Raw genomic sequence first — 19,992 nt, 5'->3', positions numbered from 1 at the left:
GACTTTTTGGAGGAAGTGACAAGAGGATTTGTCTGTCTTCAACTGGGTGCAAAGTCATGACGTGGAAGAGGCAAGACATGAGCAAGGTTTGTGTCTGTCATCTGAACAACAGTACTTCTTTAGTTTTAGCTGGGCACATAAGGGATTTAGCAATTTCATATAGAGACTGTATTTCCCAGCCACCCTTGCACCTGGGGTATGGCTCCCTGTCTCCTTATTAGAAAAGCAGTCTCCCAGTGTTGCTCATTGGCTAGCAATAGTTAGGTTGTGGGCTAGGGGGCACTGGGTCAGCTGAATATGCAGAGTCCCCACCTGGGGACTATGCTATCTAGTCCGCTCTATACCAGTGTCAGCAGGCCAGGTAGCCAGGTAAGGGGTCAGCACCTCCTACACAGAATGAGCCAGGACAGAGATGAAGCTGCTAGGATGAAGACATCCAAATGCAATGGCCAAAACAAGATAAAAATTCACTTCCCTCTCTGCTAACAGCCCTGAAGAAGCCCTATGGGGCAGATATTTAATCTTGCTTTGTGAGCTCATCCAGGGATCCCAGCTGGAGGGCTGGCTCTTTCAGCCTCAACAGGGAGCTTGCCCCCTAGCCCACAACCTAACTATTGCTAGCCAATGAGCAACACTGGGAGACTGCTTTTCTAATAAGGAGACAGTCTTTGGCTTTAATAAAAGATTTGCCCCAGTTGTCCTCCCCGATCTTCTCACTGAGCCTTGACTTTGTGCTAGGTATTTGGTCCTTGCTTGGCAGCAAAACTTTTCTGGTTAATGCTCAATATTTGGTCTCTAATGGGTTGTGTGTTTTCCATATCAAAGTAATGCACAGCGAAACCAGGGAGGCCTTCAGCTGGCATTATAAAGGCAAGGTTATCCAGAGTATTCCTGAGCAGAAGGCAAAGGCCCAAATAGTTGTTCTCAAATTTTAGTTGCAGTGAGTCATCTGGGGGAGTTTACTTAAAATTCATAACCCCAGGAACTTCTCAAGGAATTCAAACTCAGGAGGTCTGGAGTGGGATCGGGGGATCTACATTTTGAACATGCAGCACAGCCGATTCTATCTCAGGCATTTTGTGGCCCACACTTGCAGAAACTCTGTTTTCAGTGTCTTCATAAAGACTGTTACTACCTGCAAACTAGACATTAGGAACAAGCACTGAATCTCTCTGAGATCCAGTGAGATCTCTTCAGAGATCCAGAGAGATTCAGTGCTTAGGTCCTTGATCAAAGGTCTAGAGTCAGTGCTAATCCTAAGGGCATGAGTTAGGATCATGAGACTGGGGATCTATAGTGTCACATACTGATGAAGGCATTATTAGAGAAAGGGAACAGACTCGTTAGAGGAGGGTACGTACGTTCAATTTTAGACAAGTTGCGTTTGAAAACTTATTAGCATATTCAAACAGAAATGTTGAACGGGAATGGAAAACTCTTATTATGATAATTTCTCTACAAAGCTTTGGTACCCAACAGCAATGCTGGCAGGAGCACTCATACATGTATTAACTTCAATAGCTGGTTAAAGCGGTCCACTTCTTGTCCGAGAACAGTAGTCAAAGAGTTAAGGCGTCCTTGGGAATCCTTGGTGAAAAGGCTCTCAGATGCACTCTCCATTTCTAGTGTTTCTGAAACACACACATGCTGATTCCTCAGATCCATTATCATTGATTTCTGTCCTCGTAACATTGCTATTGTAACACACTTATCTTAACTTTTAAAAAGCCAACTTCTGGGGTGCCTGGGTGGACAAGCGGCTGCCTGGTGGGCGAGGGCCATCTCTGAGACCAGAGGTGCAGGGACCCTGAGTTTTCTTTGCCATGCAGGTATGTAAGCCCCCCTCTTCTCTGCACACCGCATTGCATCTCAGAGAGACGGGGGTTGGAGGGGGAGAACAAAGGATGAGGCAGACTAGCATTTATCTTGTTACTGAGCATTACTCAAAGGGACTGACTCAGTTATTAGGCCCATGGTTCAAGCTGGATTAAAAATTTTGCTCTTCCTTTTCCCTATAATCTAGCAAATGGAGGCTCATATAAGCTATAAAAAATGAAGGACCAGCATTTCCCCTGCATATCTGAGTAGTGTTAGTGAGTGGCTCTGAAGTATATGTACCAAATTCCTTCTGAATTTGCACTTCCACTGCTATAGAAAAATCACACAGCACTGTGGGTTGGTCCAGTCTTGGGTCATCCCATGTCCCAGTCTCCTATTCCAAACCCTCAGTTCTCTTATTGAACCAGTCATATCCCTGTCCTCTCAGCCTCAGCAGATGCATTGCTTATTTCAGTGAAAGTGTAAGTTTTATTAATCTTGGAGAGAAAAATCTCCTAGGTGTCAGTGGCACTCTATGAACCAAGTACACCGTCTTCCAGCCATCCGTCTCTGCATCCGTTTTCCAGCCAGTTCTCTATCTTATATTTGTTAAAAATTGCTTCCTAAAATAACTGACTCAGTTTTCCTCAACATTAACAGAACTCTGTACTCAGGAGGTATTCTTTTGAGGGCCTGTTTTGGGAGGAGATAACTGGTTTCTGAGGTTGCACCGGCTTTTTTCTTCTGGGGGGGGAGGTCTTCAGAGAATTTGCAAGAATCAGTCTCTGGAACTGTGATGTTATAAAAATATATATTTTTGTCTTTGCCCCAGGTTCTTCCTGGCTGGAGTCTCCAAACCCTTGTAATTTCCTAAGTAATAAGAGTAATAGGAACATCATTTTTTATAATATTTATTTGGCCTTGACCCCAGCTCCTGGAAGAGCTCCTGAGTGTTAAGAATGAAAGGAGCATCTTTCATTATTCATAACATAAACCTGACTATATGTTAATGAGGTGACTTTGGAAAGCCCTGAAGGGTGGGGGGCTCCTTGTCAGGGGAACCAACCATGTGATTAGAAGGTTGGAACTTTCAGCTTTTCCCTCTGACTTCTTGGGAGGGGAGAGGGGCTGGAGGTTGAGTTCATCACTAACAGCTAATGATGTAATCAATCATGCCTAGTAATGAAGCCTCCATAAAAACCCTAACTGAAGGGGTTTAGAGAACTTTTATGTGCCAGGAGGGTGGCATACCCTGAATCCATGGGGACAGAAGCTCCTGCACTTGGGACTCTTCTAGACCTAGCCCTAATGTACCTCTTCATGTGGTTGTTTATCTGTACCCTTTATTATATCCTTTATAACAAGCTGGTAAATGTGTTTCCCTGAGCCTTTCTAGCAAATTATACACCTAAGAAGGGGTTTGTGTGAACACCTGATTTACAGTCAGTTGATCAGAAGTATAGGTCACAACTTGGGACTTGAGATTGGCATCTGAAGCGGAGGGTGGTCTTGTGGGATTGAGCACTTAACCTGTGGGGTCTGTGCTAACTCTGGTTAGTTAGTGTCATAACTGGATTGTCGGATACCCTGTTGGTGTCCAGAGAGTTGGAGTGTTGCTTATGTAAGGGAAGAGCCCACATACTTGGTGTCAAAAGTGTTGTGAGTAGGAAGAAACACAGTTTACTTTTATAGTAGACTTAAGAAGTGTATATCTACCGTCACTGTAAGAAAAGTGTGAGAGCACATCTCTGTGATCTTTCGGGAAGATAACTTTACTCACCAGAAAACAAGATGATATTAATTTAGCCATTTCTCTTGAATGGAGAAAAAAATGAGAGATTCTAGAGCAAGGCTGTCGAATGGAACATTTTACAATTTGGAAATATTTTTTATCTGCGTTGTCCAATATAGTAGCACTCAAAATGTGGCTAGTGCAACAGAGGAAATTAATTTTATATTTTACTTATTTAAGTAGCCACACGTGGCTAGTGGCTACTGTCTTGGGAAGCACAGGTCTAGAGACATGAGGAAGTTCAGGAAGGAGTCTAGGTAAAGTTACACGGGGCTAGAAACCAACTTGCTCCTCATGCTTCTGGAAGTTGGGTTGTTGAGGTGCTCAAAGTTTCCACTCTATAAATGGAGAGCTCCATGTCAGAAGCGCTCTCTACATAAAGAAAAGTCTATGTAATAAAGCAGATTTGGACACCTGCTCATCACTCAGCTTTCTGAGTTTATTCCTAAAAGTCCTATGATATACAGAAGCCAGGGAGTATTTGTTACCTGGAACTCTGGTCTGGACTGAAGCAACAAGTTCTTGGACAATTTCATCATTGCTTTTTCCCTCTCCACCAGAAGATGACCTTGGCTGAACCTCAAGTATGGTGTTGATTAAAGTGTTGGTCTCTTTGTACTGTAATGGTGGAAAGAGACAGAGCAGTGAAGACTGGAATTCTCAAAAAATAATGTGCAGCACAGTTTACTTAACATAAATATAATGGCAACTGTCAAAAAAAGGAAAATTTTCTGTTGAAGATAGAATTGGTAAAATGTACTCATTCAAAATGCATAGTACAGATGACCCTTGAACGATGTGCAGGTCAGGGGCATTGCCCCTCCTGGCCACTTAGTTGAAAATCCACATATAACTTGATTCTTCAAAAACATAACTAATAATAGCCTACTGTTGACTGGAAGCCTTACCAATAACATAAACAGTTAACATATTTTGTATATTATATGTATTATGTACTGTATTCTTAAAGTAAACTAAAGAGAGGAAAATGTTATTAAGAAAATCACAAGAGAAAATGTTTATAGTACTGTAGTGTATTGAAAAAAATCTGTGTATAAATGGACCATGCAGTTTATGTTTAAGGGTCAATTGTACATAGTGGTCAGTGTGCATTTAAACATTTTTGGTTGAAAAAGAATCTGAATGTTTTTCATGCCACCTACCTGTATACTTAAAATGGTTAAAATGGTGAATTTTATGTTATATACATTTAACTCCAATAAAAAATGAATAAAATTTTTTAGCTAAAAATGAAGAAGAAATAATGAGGATGCGGTTTTGGAACATACTTTTATTTAAATAACATTTTTTTCAATTAGGAAAAGTATGGGGTGCCTGGGTGATCAGTCAAGTGACCTACTCCTGATTTCAGCTCAGGTCATGATCTCATGGTTCGTGAGATGGGGCCCTGTGTTAGGCTCTGCACTCTCTCTCCTCTCTCTCTGCCCCTCACCCCACGTGTGCTCTCTCCTCTCAAAATAAATAAACATTAAAAAAGGTATTATGGTTTATTACTGAAGATTTAGAAAATACAGAAAAGTATAAAGAAAAAATATTCATGATCCTGCTTTCCGGAGATATTTATAATTTTAGTTTCCCCCACTTGGATATTTTCTCTGTATATGTGCTTGTAGTTTAAAAAATTGAGCCCATACATGGATATTACTAGAGTGTATTATGCTAAGCAAAATAAGTCAGTCAGAGAAAGAGAAATATCATATGATTTCACTCATATGTGAAACTTAAGATACAAACAGATGAACATAAGGGAAGGGAAGGAAAAATAAGATAAAAACAGAGAGGGAAATAAACCATGGGAGACTCTTAAATACAGCGAATAAACTGAAGGTTGCTGGAGGGTATTGGGTGGGGAGATGGGCTAATGGATGATTGGTGGGGGCGTGCCTGGGTGGCTCAGTAGGTTGAGTGTCCAACTTCGGCTCAGGTCATGGCTCAGGTCATGATCTCCCAGCCCCCTGCGTCGGGCTCTGTGCTGACAGCTCAGAGCCTGAAGCCTGTTTGGGATTCTCCCTCTCTCTGTGACCCTCCCCCACTTGCACTCTGTTTCTTCTTATCTGTCAAAAATGAATAAACATTAAAAAAAAATTTAAAAAAAGGAGGACACTTGTTTGGATGAGCACTGGGTGTTAAATTTATTTAAGTGATGAATCACTAAATTCTACTCCTGAAACCAATACTACACTATGTGTTAACTAACTTGAATCTAAATAAAAAAAGAAGAAAAAAATTGAGCCCATACAATTTATGTAGATTCATTCTTTTTCAATTTCATGAACATTATATCACTGAAAAATCTTCATGAATCATGCTTTAAGTGACTGTGTGACTGGTATGAAATGTGCCATAATAATTAATATAGTTGTTTATCTACTTTTTTTGGACATTTCTAGTTTTTAGATTTTATAAAACGCTGAGTAGAATATCTGTGTACGAATTTCACCCACTATATTTGAAATTATTATTATTTTTTTTTAATTTTTTTTTTAACATTTTATTTATTTTTGAGACAGGGAGAGACAGAGCATGAACAGGGGAGGGGCAGAGAGAGAGGAGACACAGAATCTGAAACAGGCTCCAGGCTCTGAGCTGTCAGCACAGAGCCTGACTCGGGGCTCGAACTCACGGACCACGAGATCATGACCTGAGCCGAAGTCGGCCGCTTAACCGACTGAGCCACCCAAGCACCCTGAAATTCTTTAAATGATATATTTCCAAAAGAATATATTTTTAAAAATTATTTATTTATTTTTGAGAGAGAGAGAGAGAGAGAGAGAGGCAGAGAGAGAATCGCAAGCAGGCTCCACACTGCCAGAGTGGAGCCCAATGCAGGGCTTGAACTCAAGAACCGGGAGATCATGACCTGAGCTAAAACCAAGAGTTGGAGGCTTAACCAACTGAGCCATCCAGGTGCTCCTTCCAAAAGAATATTTTTAAACTGAGTATTACTACATTGATTTCTAAACATTGTACCAATTTATACTGCCAACAATAGTGTATCAGAGGACCTATCTTTGCAAGAACTAATATTGTTGCTTAAAAAGTCTTCAAATTTAATAGGCAAAAAGTTTCTCATTGTTTTGCTCTTCTTGGAGGGTTATCAGAGTTGAGCATTTTAAAAATATATTCATTGGTCATCTGTATTACATCTTTATAAATTATTTTTGCATTTTGCACACTTTTGATTTTTAGTGTTTTTATGACTGATTTATCAGATGTAATTCTATGATAAGATTAACATTTCCCCCCAATTCCTTTGTGTTAAAATACAGGTAATATAAAAATATCATCTTAGCTATCTTTAAGTATACAGTTCAGTGGTAAATACATTAATAATGTTGTGCAACCATCACTACCATACATCTACATAATTCTTTTCATCTTATAAAATTGAAACCCCTTATCCATTAGACAATAACTCCTCATTCCTCCCTTTCCCTAGCCCCTGGCAACCACCTTTCTACTTTCTGTCTCTGTGATTTTGACTATTCTAAATACTTCGCATAAATAGAATTATACAGTATTTATATATCACTGGCTTATTTCACTTAGTATCATGTCCTCAAAGTCTATCCATGTTGTGGCATACTGCAGAGTCTCCTTCCTTTTTAAGGCTAAATAATGCTCCATTGTATGTATATACCATTTTTTGCATATCATCTGTCGATGGATACTTGGGCTGCATCCAAGTTTTAGCTACTGTGAATAATGCTTCTACAAACATGATGTACAAATATTCAGTCCTTTTGGGTATATACCTAGAAGTGGAATTGCTGGATCATATATTAATTCTATTTTTAATTTTTTGAGGAATCACTACACTACTGTTTTCCACAATGGCTCTACCATTTTACATTCCCACCAACAGTACACAAGGGTCTCAATTTTTCCACATCGTTTCCAATACTTGTTTTCTGTTATTTTGATGGCAGCCATACTAATGGGTATGATGTTTTATTTCATTGTAGTTTTGATTCGTGTTTAACTATGATTGGTGATCTTGAGCATCTTTTCATGCGCTTATTGGCTATTTGTGTATCTTCTTTGGAGAAATGTCTACTAAGTTCTTTGTCCATTTTTGAATCAGGTTGTTTGTTTTTTGTTGTTGCTGTTGAGTTTTAAGGAATTCTTTAAATATTCTAGATATTAACCCCTTATCAGGTATATGATTTGCAAATATTTTCTCCTATTCTGTGGGTTGCCTTTTTGCTTTTTTTTTTTTGTGATAGTGTCTTTTGACTCATAAAATTTTAAATTTTCATGAAATCCAATTTGTCTGTTCTTTCTTTTGTTACTTGTGCCTTTGGTGTCATATTTAAGACATCATTGCCAAATTCAAGGTCTTGAAGCTTCTGTCCTTTGTTTTCTTCTAAAGTTTTATTGTTTTAGGTCTTACACTTAGGTCTTTTATCCCTTGAGTTAATTTTTATATATGGTATTAGATAAGGGTCCAACTTCATTCTTTTGCATGTGGATATCCTATTTCCCCAGCACCATTTGTTGAAAAGACTGTGCTTTCCCCATTGAATAGTCTTGGCACCCTTGTCAAAAATTATTTGATCACAAATGTGAAGGTTTATTTCTGGACTCTTTATTCTATTCTATTGGTCTCTATGTCTGTCTTTATGCCAGTACTACACTGTTTTGGTTGCTAGAAGTTATACTGACTTCTGCCTTTATCCCATTGTGGTTGGAGAACACACTTTGTATGATATATGCCTTCTAAAACCTATTGATACTCACCTTGTGTTCTAACATATGGTCTTTCCGTGTGGACAGTTAACTTTTCAGGTTTCTTTTTTGTTGTTTTAAAAATGCTTGCTTTGTCATTACTCTTAATTTTCTTATATTTTTGAGATAGTCATATCTATTGGCTTTTTCTAATGTTTGTTTGTAATGTTGCTATGCTTTTTAGTGTATAGAAATTCCTATTCCAAGGTTAGTTAAATATACAATTTTCCTAGATTTTTCTTCTATTCAGAAACATGGTATCTTTCTCATGTATATTTGTTGGAACCTTTCTATGGCTCTCACACAGGTCTTGTGAGGGCAGTTCTTTTAGTTCTTCATGTTTAGATGCCTGTGTACAAGCACATATCCAGAATGTATGGAGGGGTGTTCCATGGGATTGCCTAAAGTCTTCCCAATCTATCCCTCCCCAATCTCTAGTCCTTGGCTTTGAAACCTCCGTCATAACACTCATCATCCACTTACCTGAAAGAGGGGCCTCAGGACCTGGGATTTTAGATCATGAGTGTTAAAATTATATGCTGCATGATAGACATCCTTTCAAATATGACTTTTGACATAGACATATTCATTAGGTCCTAAGCACATATGAAGTTATTTACTTAATGCTATAGTTAAATAGTTTGGTTTCCTTGCTCAGTGCTAATAATTAATATGGCTTTTCTATTTTATTTCTTGACTTCTTGGTTGGCTAGAAGAGTCCTTAAGTATTTAGTATAGCCAGTCTGGCATCCTTCATATATACATGTTGGCCTGTTCTTGGATTCTGGCTTTTTCTTTCATACAGCTTAGGTCTTCTACCATATCTCAGATGCCAAAACACATTGTTTATTTACATATTTTTTTGTTTTTACAGCAGATGATTTGCAGAGGGCAAGTCTGTATCTTTTGGATGGTGTTTTCTATCCTCTATCCTTCAGTATGTTTTCTTCGTCCACATATTTACTCAACCTTTGTTGGTTTTTAACGTTCATTTGTTTTTGAGAGACAGAGAGAGACAGAGTGAGAGAGAGAGAGGCAGAGAGAGGGAGACACAGAATCTGAAGCAGGCTTCAGGCTCTGAGCTGTTAGTACAGAACCCGACGCGGGGTCGAACCCACGAACCATGAGATCATGACCTGAGCTGAAGTCGGAAGCTCAACCCACTGAGCCACCCAGGTGGCTCTGTCCCTCTGTTGGTTTTTCCTTTCCATTTATTCAGCTTCTAATGAGAAGAGAGATAACAGAGATATGTTTGTGCCTAGACAGAGACAGTCTATACAGATGGCGCCTGACTTATGCTTATTATTTTCTTGGGAGGCACTTTCTGCCTTGTATCTCCAATTGATATGCACAGGCCAAGGTCCAATTTTCTTTACTAGTTTCTAATAAGCATCTATGTAAGTATAGTTTGCTGGACTGAGGAAGGAATCATTTCTGTCTTTTGTGTAAAGACTCTGTTGATGACAGGCAGAATTATCTAGCCTAAATCAGCTAATCAAAGAAAAGAAATCTGTGGGCTCATACACTGGGAAGGGAACACAAGTCACATGGGCCTCAGGCATGAATGGACCTAATGTTTTCTCTCTTATACATGCTTTGTAGTTTCTCTCATTCTTTCTTATGGCACATGAATTGCTTCCATGTGGTAGGGGGAATGGGTTGGGTGTCAACGGTAAGGCCACAGACAGCTACACATATATAGTATTCTAGCCAGTGATTCCAAAGGAAAGAGAAAGCCTTCCCCCATCCTAGCATCTATACATACTATGTCTTAGGGAAGAACTCCCTCTCACCCAACATGGTCCATGTACCTGCTCCATGGACCAATTTGAGTGACGAGGTGATGGAGTGCTGCCTTTGGCCAGACCTGAGTCACGTGTCCACTTCTGAAGGTAAGGGGTCTTACCAGAATTTCATGGAATGAGGAAGGGGCTGTTGTCCCAAAGTAAAGAGATGGGAATAAGGCACATAATATCAGAAAAATGGGGAAAGGGAGGCTAGACAGAAAAGCATACCACGGTGTTCACTACCTGCTTGCTGTCTCATTCTCAGTCATTCTGAACCAATGGAAAACACAAAACTATACTCCTAGGTGCGCATTGCCAAGAGTGTTACCTCTACCAACAGTGTTATATTTTTCACAGGATGCCGCAAGTCTTACTATATCCACACTCCCCTTTCCCTTCTTTCACCCCTTGCCCCAGGCCCAACCCACTCCAGAGCAAACAGTCAGATATAAGTAAATATTAACACTTGGTTTGGTCACTTCTTTTTCTTCCTGAAAGTATACTAATGAAAAACAAGACATTATTGTAACTCTTTGCTGAGTAGCAAAGCAATTTTAATGGTAGAAAATCATGACATAAGGTGTCAGAGCATTGACCTCCTGGAGTTTTTTTCTGAAGTTCCATTGTTGTTTTGTGTGGATTCATTGATATCCAGGTAGATCTCGCCCTCTAACACTTGTATGGGCAAAATTTAAGTTGAAAAGGAAGATGATTCCCTTTAGCCTTGTGAGCCAAACCTAGTCCCCTACCTATATAGTATTCCAGAGCTGTACGGGACATACCTTAGTTCATGGCTTTGGTTCATCCACAGATGCCTGACCATGGAAGGTGAATAAACTGGAAAGGTATGTAGTACATAGGTCATGGGGAAGCCTTGAGTGCCATGCTGAGGAACTTGGACTACCCCTGGGGTAATGGTGGGGCATCATAAGGTCTTAGAGAAATTATCCAGTTTGCTCTTTGGGCCTACTGTTGGGATCTGGTACTGTGACCTTGATGAACCACACTTTTAAACAACACTGTTTTATTGGCTTTTGATGTTTGTTACTATACTTTTGTAACTTAATCATCTGTGGATCCATAAACTTTTGTGTAATATCATCCAGATTTGTTCAGCATGGGGGGAGAAGGACGAAAGAGAAAGGACTGTCTGGATCATTACCCAAAGTCCCATGTTAAAGTGGACTAGCAGGTAGATATGGAGTAGGCAGAAGGCCAGGAAATGAGGGAGGCGGCCAGTAACAGGGAAGAAAAGATGATGATCTTAGGATTTTGTGAAGGATCCAGAGGGAACAGGCTAAATTGGAATCGAATGCTGAAATTGAGGTGAAACATTTACTTTGTTTATTTAAGGATATTATCATTTACAGAACTAGTGAGGTGATTATTGATGTTTCAAGTTTATATACACAATATTGAAACGTATTTTAAGTTAAAAGCCACATACCTGGAAAACTAGGTTGGCATTTTCATGCATTCCAAATATTTCTGGATCATCTATTAAAGGCAGATTTTCAATGTAGTCTTTAAACTCTTGTAGTGTATCAGCCAATGGTGCAAAATAGATGCCTGTTTATTGAAAACACAGAAGGCAAATCTATTTCAAATAGACAAGCTTTGTACCACCAAGTTTGGTCCTTTTCTGCCTGTTCAGATGGTGGCTATAATCAACTTCCTTCCACAGAAAAGGGGATTGTTTTTCCCACCCTCCTTCCTTTCATTACTGTGCCTGGTCCTCTCCCTTTTCTTGGGGCCTTGAGCATGTGATTAGCGTCCTAACATTTCTGGGTGACCTCCAGAACCTTTCAAGAATCTGGGAATCCAGGGGTGTGCTGCTGAAAGCCATGCCTTATGAAGGGCTCCAAATTTATATAACTTTGAAAATACGTTTAGACCAAATACAACTCACTTTAGAACAAACAATTCAAAGTGACATTTTTGTGCTTTCACTGCCAAACCAGTTTTGGAGGTGGTCAAGCAGGGGGATGGGGTGGGTGGGCGTGAGGACTGGGTTGTGCTGACTGGACACCGAGAGCTCCTAGATGGAAAACTGAAAGATGCTGTTGATGACTTCTTAGAAAGGTCCTTTCCATAATATTGAAAAGCCATTCACCTGATTCAGAATATTTATAATCCTCTTCTAATGTTTCAGGAGAAAAAAACCTTTTTAAGACAGTCCGAAGGCATCTTTGATCCCAGGTGTCTGTAACTCTACCACCATATGTAATTTCACCTGAAAAGGAGGTTGCATTTTAAAACATATTATTTTTCATTGATATGCATATACCCAAATTCTAACAGGTGTGTGTGTGTGTGTGTGTATATATATATATATATATATATATATATATATATATATATATTTGGAACCGAAAGTGAAAAAAGCATGTCAGAGTTTCCTTCCACTACTCCCCCAAAAGAGAATAAAATTCAATTTTTAAAAAGCAGAAAAAAACCTAGTATATGTACCCTAGCTTAATTATTTTGCTTTCCCTAAATAACCAAAACCAAAGTCACTGAGCTTTATTTACATATTTCTTCCTTCTTCCTTTTTTTTCCCCCTAAAATACTGATTTTGGGTCTTACCCAATCATGGATCATAGTATTCTAAAACATGTACACTTTCCATGAAATAGTGCTTCTTTTCAAGGCCAGTCAATAAATGGAACAAAACATTTACAACAAGGCATTCAAACTGTATACATACTTTATCAGCTAGGAAGGAAAGATAGATCTAAGGTGAAAGGACAGTGTGCCTCACAGAAATGATGTTATGGGGAATTAAAACTTATTGGTATACCATCTTTTTTTCACAGAGAAGCTACTTTCAGCATGCTCCACTGTCATCCCAAAATTATAAGTAGGAATGCATCGGAATGATATCTGTTGCTGATATAATTCCTTCGAAAAATTCCAGATCCACTGCTGCATTATTCACTGTGGTGTGTGGTGTTCCTGGAAGGAGTTTGCTGACTTTGTCAGCTTCTGAATCCTCTAAGTGTTCATCTCTTCTCATCTCCATATCTTCCATTATGTCAGGAAGAAATCTTTTTCATTATCTTTCAAGCTGAGATGGTTGGTTGAAAGGAAGTTATTTCAGTCTTTGGAATCTCAATGATTTATTTCTTCTAAGACAGCAATGTCTTATAGGGGCACTTATCTTCCCTCTCCCATTGAAGCAACTTCGGTCTGTCTTGGTGGATCAGCCACTCAGGGAGAGGGGGGAGGAAGTAGGTATTACAGCTGATGGTCAAGTAGCTAAATCTCTGTATTAGCAATTCTAAGAGGGAGGAAAGTGATGCTGCTGTATTGTCCTGGGTATATTCTTCAGTCACTTTCTAGGAAATCTTGGGACACGAAGTTTGGTTACATCTTTGTAGTGTGTCTGTCCAGGCTTGGCCTAAGTTGAAGCTCCTCTTGGACCCTTGGGGCTAGATGGGAATGTAAGCTCAAGTTTCTTCAATTGCATGGTGGGGTCTGGAAAAGGAGGATGGCCAGGAAAACTAAGACTTCTATAGTAGTGGTGAGAGGAAAGAGTTCCCCTAAAGTATTTTTTTTAAGTCACAAACTACAAATCTGCATCTTGAGAAGCAGCACAGAAATATTTTCCATACATACCATGAGACTTTGTGCTTCTCCATCCAGATTGAGTTTTATCCTTTTCTTGGATCAAACTGTGTAAAAAAAAAGGAGCTCCACTATTTTGATTCACAGTAGATGACCCACTTTTTAGGCTCACTTTTAGGGAGGAGTCTTCTGGGTTTGGTCTTCCCAGAAAAGGGACCTGGGGGAATGTGTCCACCATAGATGCCTACTACCTGTCCTGGCCCTGACATCACAGTTCCCGAGGGTCTCATTGCAGATCCCAGTGTGGGATCTTTTTTTCCTCTCCTATCCCCATGGGCTGGCTGGGGGATGGCCTGATACAAACTGGATAGGCCTTAGGTTTGGCTTTACCCTTGCCCATTGTGAGCTCAGATCTGTCTCTTGGACTTAGACATTGCTATACCTTACACTCTAAAATTTTAAGACCTCTCCATACATCCAAATACCTTCTCATATTTAAAGTGTCCTCAGCATTTCTGTTTATTCTCTCCTGTTTTAGTCTCCGCACTGGTGTTGCTGTATCTTCTTGTTCAGTCCTTCATTTTACTTTTATTATAGCTGTATAAATTATTGCATCCCTTTACAGCCAAAGGGCTAAGATTGACCACCATTGATTACAAAGTAGAACCAAAGCTTATTAATGACACACATAGGCCTTTTGGGATGTGCCCCCACCTTATGTTCTGTAGCTTTGTTGAGGATAGAGCGGGTCCCCTCCATGCACATCCCCTCTTCATACTATGCACCAGCCCAACTGAATTGCTCACAGTTTCTATAGTCAGGCCACACCTCAACTTGTTGGGCTTTTATGTCACTTTCCTCTTGCCCAGTGTGCAGTTTAACTGTTAAGCACTTATCTCAACCATCGCCCCCTGGTGGAACTTTTCCAGATTCCCCCAGGTAGTACTTAACTAGTTGCTCCTTCTGAGTTCCCACAGCACTACACATACATTCTGCTGATTTCGTAGTTATCCTAACATATGGTTTATCGTTATTTCCACCCTCCACGTCATGAGTTAGATTTTTGACAGGCAGGGTCTATGTCATCTTTGTATTTTTAGCATCTATTCATAGTCATACTAGGTAGCATTTCCTGGATGAATGCATAAATGACTGCCTAAAATACCAGCCTATGAATAAAGCATTGTCTTTTTGCCTCTGTTTTTTTAAAAAAAAAAAAAACAGCTATAATTAATAAAGAGCTATAATTTAAAAATCATAAAATCCACATAAAAATTTACATGTATAATTCAGCAATTTTTAGTAAACCTGCAATGTTGTGTGCAACTGTCACCTCAATCTAATTTTGGAACATCTGTTTCATCCCCCAAAAGAAATCTTGTGCCTCTTTTCAGTCACTCCCCACTTTTACCCCTGTTCTATGCAACTACTTTCTGTCTGTATAGATTTGTTTTTTCTGGAAATTTCGTGTAAATGGAATCATACAATGCAGTATTTTTGTGTCTGACCTCTTTTACTTATCAGAGTGTCTGAGGGTTATCTGTGTTGCAGTATGTATCAGTACTTTATTCCTTTTTATGGCTGGTTGTTACATTGTATGGACATGCCACATTGTTTATCCATTCACCAGTTGACAGACGTTCAAGTTGTTTCCACTTTTTGGCTATTATGAAACAATACTGCTATAAACATTTGTGTACAAGTTTTTGTGTGGGCCGTTTTTCATTCATATACCTAGGAGTAGAATTTCTGGGTCATATGGTAATTCTATTTAAAAAATTTTCCAAAGCAGGGGCACCATTTTACATTGCCACCAGCAACATATGAGGGTTCCAATTTCTCCACATCGTCACCAATGCTTGCTAGTTTTGTTTGTTTCATTTTTAAATTATAGCCATCCTGGTAGGTGTTAAGTGGTATCTCGTTATGGCTTTAATTTTCTTTTCCTTAATGTCTGTCATTTCACATGCTTATTGGGCATTTGGAAATCTTCTTTGGTGAAATGTGTATTCAAGTCTTTTTCCCATTTTTATATTGGATGATTTTTCTTTTCACTGTTGAGTTGTAAGTGTTCTTTTATATACTTTGTATACAAGTGCCTTAACAGACATGATTTGCAAATAGTTTCCCTCAGTATGTGACTTGCCTTTTCATTTTTTTTAAACTTTGTTTTTAACGTCTCTTCATTTTTGAGAGAGAGAGAGAGAGAGACAGACAGAGAGAGAGAATGTGAAGCAGGCTCTAGGCTCTGAGCTGTCAGCACAGAGCCCAACACAGGGCTTGAACTCACGAGCCATGAGATCACGACCTGAGCTGAAGTTGAATGCTTAACTGACTGAGCCACCCAGATGCCCCTTGCCTTTTCACTTTCTTGACGGTGTTTGTTGAAAGTGTAAAGGTATTAAATATTGATGAAGAGGATTTTTTTAAATTCTTATTATTTTCTTTATTGCTTGTATTTTTTTGTGTCATATCTAATAAGTAATTGCCTAACCTAAAGTCACAAAGATTTGCTTTGCTCTTTGGTTTCAGCTCTTACGTCAATCATTTTGAGTTAATTATTGTGTATCATATGAGATAAGGATCCAAATTCATCCTTTTGCTGATGGATACCTAACAGTCCCAGCATCATTTATTGAACAAATTATCTTTCCTGCATTGAGCTGCCCCAATGCCTTTGTTGAAAGTAAGCTGGCCATCAACAAAAGGTCAACTAACCAGCACCATTTTGTAAGCAGTGTTGGCCCCACTGGAGTGCTGGCATGCTGCAGGCAGGAGTATACAGTAGCCTCCTAATTCCAAGACCACTCCTTTGGGTCCACTCTGAGGATGGGTCCGCATTCATTTTCACTATTGTTTCACTGCCCTCTATTTCCAAGGTTTATTTGCCTTTCCCAGCTCTAGATCACCTGATACCTCTCTGTCCTTCCCCATTTCCCTTACTCACCAGTGAAGACCACCCATTCCCATTTTGCCCCTTTTCAGAGTGCTCTTCTTCCCCCACTCCCCAGGGCAAATCATTTCTTCATTGCTCAGGCTTGGCACTAAGGTTCCATGTGGCCACAATTAATATCTGCTAAAAATTGTAATTCCTGAAATATATTTTCCTTTTTCACAAGTGTACCTGAATCAACAGGTCAAGCAGTATTCAGATTTTTTTGAAATTAAGAGCACAGACTCTGGAGGCTAGACTGCCTGGATTTCAATCTTGGCTCCACCATTTATAAACTGTGTGCCTCAATTTCCTCATGTATAAAATAGGGATATAACAGTCCTCACCTCATAGGGTTGTTGTGAGGATTAAATCTACTAATTCTTGGGAAGTGCTTAACACAGTACTTGGCATGCATCAAGAGAGTATGTTTTTGCTATTATTATTTGGGAAAACATCTGCCCATTTTTCATGTGTAAATATCTTCCTGATATTCTTTTCATGGTCTTATCTTCACAAAGGGACTATCACAAGTCATCATTACCACCATCGACTCCCACTGGGGAAGGACACCATCTTCATATGGGCCCTGCCCTGCCCATGTGGGCATACTGACCAGTAATGTAAATCAATGCATCCCAGGGAATATTTCCTTCTTGACAATAAAGGTTGAGGTTCAGCAAAGCACATTCCCTGTCACTGTCATTAAATTCATAGCAGATATTCCAACCAAGAGGGCCAAACTTTTTTCTCTCCTAGAACGGAAAATGAAAATGGTCTTACCTAAAATTCGATAAAGTTAATTTTGTGTAAAATATTGAGAAATAAAAGGTTTCTATTGCAGTTGGGCATTTTCATTCTGTAAAAATAGTTAAGATCATGCAGTTCAACTTCATCTAGGCTTTCAGTTTGGCTTTCACCAAACATGGAGGGCATCTATCCCTCTAGTCCTGGCTCCTCTCCAAAATTTCCAAAAGAAAATTTGACATCACTGGAAATGTAATACACCTGTCAAAAGGACATTTGTCCTTCATGGTAAAATAAAATGTTTCCCCATCAAAATAGGGGAAAAAAAACACACTAATCATCCATCAGGTAGACAGAGTGACTCCCTGATGTTTTAAGGAATCTCTCACCTAGGCTTTTAGTCATGTCACGATGTGCTGATTACATACTGACTTCTCTGCAGGGACATCTTTTTTTTTTTTTTTTTTTTAACTGGTACACAGAATCATAATCCTTGTTTCATGATTTCACATGGTCGTTATCTCCCTATCCCACCTTAGTTTCCTAACTCTGCTGATTATACCAGAGGTCTCATATTTCCTCTTCTTGGCCTCAAAATTTCCCTAAGTCTTAAGCTACCTCTCCATCTCAGCTGTCTTTGTTTGTACAACAAGGACCTCACACCTGGAGCCCCTAGTCCCAGCCTCTCGGATCTCCTCTAGGACCTTGTTTACTTATTTATCTCATACCTTGCATCTTTAATCTTTGGTTTTTCTTTACAGAATCTTTCTCTGTAGACCATACACAGTTGAAACGCAGGCAGCCAATCTAACCAAGACACCATTTAGAGATATGTAGTTGAAAAGTCAGAATTTAAGTGCAGGGTCACGGGATGGACACCAGACCCCAGCAGTGAAGTAGGAGCAGACGGAAGCAGAAAGCAGTACTGAGTTAAAGGTCATCTTTCAGGGGACTTGGGGCTCTGATCACAGGGAAGATGTAAGGGTGGTCAGCCCACTCAAACAGGAATAGGTGAGAGTGAAACCACTGTGAGAAAAACAATGACTGACATGATATGTGTGTGCAGAGAAGGAATAATAAAAATCCTGAAGTTTTGATTGTAGGCGACTGAGAGATGGGACCACTGATTTCAGGAGGAGAGTGTGGAGGGGAAGCAGATTTGGGAGTGAGGCATAGCTGAGGAGATCAATTTTGTGCTTTTGAGTTTGACCTTGTGCATCTACTCAGGTGATGGCATCCCTTAGATCAGAGTAGAGCTGGGAGGTGCAGCTGTGAGAGGCTGAGGGGAGGGGAGCACAGAGATCCGCCACTGAGTGAAAACAACTTGGGTTCAGACACGGAACGGGGCCTCAGCACTTCATAATGTCACCTGTTAGCTTTCATGTAATTCCTACTTTTTACTTATTTATTTATTAACATAATGCACTTTCTTGTTTCTATTGAAAAGCAAAATTGAGTGTACCTGAATAATTGCATGGAAGAAACAAATGCCAAATATTATTTGTCTCCATTTTCTTCCGAGTATATTTTCTTCAAAAAACGAAGGTGTCATTTCAGTAAATGCTCGTCTGATATTTGCACGTAAACCTTTTGGAGGCTCATTGGTTACCTGAATTTGGACACATATGTGGCACAGAGGGTGATTTTATAGATTAATACTTATAGACTGAAGCCATGGAAGGTTGGAGATAACTGATGCCCAAGGCGCATTCCTGGCATTCCTGCTCTGTGTCTTGCTCAGCCTCAGTCTCTGGAAAGTAGGGCCTGGTGGGGTCTTCAGACCTACAGTGGGTAAATCATCTCCACCAGAACCTCATACTATTTTCATTTGGAGTCCATTTTTCTAAATATGGGCCAGAAAGTATGCTCAGGCCTTCTGCATTGGATTTTCCACTCATCTCAACATACTGCAGTCCTTGATGACATGGGACAGGGAAGGAAGAGGCATCTCTTGTTCCTGAGCGATCATTCATATGCAGAGGCTTCCCATATGTTGGAAACTTCCAGCACTGAAATCCAGCAGCCATACTACCCATAGGCCTTCCTTCTCTCAAATGCTGAAACATTCTTTTAACTCTGGGAGGGGACCCATTCTCACCATTCTGAATCTTTGACATTTTCTTATAGAGCTGAATGGTCAACAGACTAGGGCACACAAGGGTGGCAGTGTCTTGGGAAATCGTTTCCCTGCATGCTATCAGGTACAGCGATACTGACTTGCTCCTCCCCACCTTGGCCACATGGACTGTGACGTGGTCCTACACATGGGGACTGGGTTCCCTGGACGCACTTGGGAACACTCTGAGGCCATTTTGTGCCGTTCCAACCATGTGCATACATTACCTTGACAGAATTTTGAAGAACTGTAACAGGAAATGTACTACTAGGCATGGAACTTAAAAAAAGTCGAAAAGTGTCCTTGATGATAATGTCTGTTTAAAACAAAGATAAAACAACAAAAAAGGAAAATGCTTAAATTATAATAATACTTTTATATAACTTTTATATAACTTATCATGGCAAAAAGACTAGTTTAAGTATTTTATGTTGTAAAATGTTCTAAAATGTAGGTGGGAGGAATCTTTATAGAACCCTTTTTA

At 39.7% G+C, this 19,992-nt stretch overlaps 1 protein-coding gene across 1 annotated transcript in view; it reads right to left on the bottom strand.

Annotated features, from left to right (window-relative positions):
* DNAH6 (dynein axonemal heavy chain 6) overlaps positions 1–19,992 on the bottom strand; it is a 241,924-nt gene that overhangs the window by 10,986 nt on the left and 210,946 nt on the right. Inside the window, exons 66-72 of the mRNA XM_053890890.1 lie at positions 19,736–19,824; positions 18,855–19,001; positions 17,262–17,400; positions 12,260–12,379; positions 11,594–11,715; positions 4,099–4,228; positions 1,504–1,631 (exon numbers count right to left, since the gene is read on the bottom strand). Of these exons, the coding sequence (XP_053746865.1) occupies positions 1,504–1,631; positions 4,099–4,228; positions 11,594–11,715; positions 12,260–12,379; positions 17,262–17,400; positions 18,855–19,001; positions 19,736–19,824 (875 nt within the window). The remainder of the gene's footprint in view (positions 1–1,503; positions 1,632–4,098; positions 4,229–11,593; positions 11,716–12,259; positions 12,380–17,261; positions 17,401–18,854; positions 19,002–19,735; positions 19,825–19,992) is intronic.

Source organism: Panthera pardus, unplaced genomic scaffold (genome assembly GCF_024362965.1).
Source record: "Panthera pardus isolate Hobbes unplaced genomic scaffold, ASM2436296v1 HiC_scaffold_26, whole genome shotgun sequence".
Lineage (NCBI taxonomy): Eukaryota > Metazoa > Chordata > Mammalia > Carnivora > Felidae > Panthera > Panthera pardus.
This window is presented reverse-complemented; position numbering and strand designations above follow the sequence as displayed.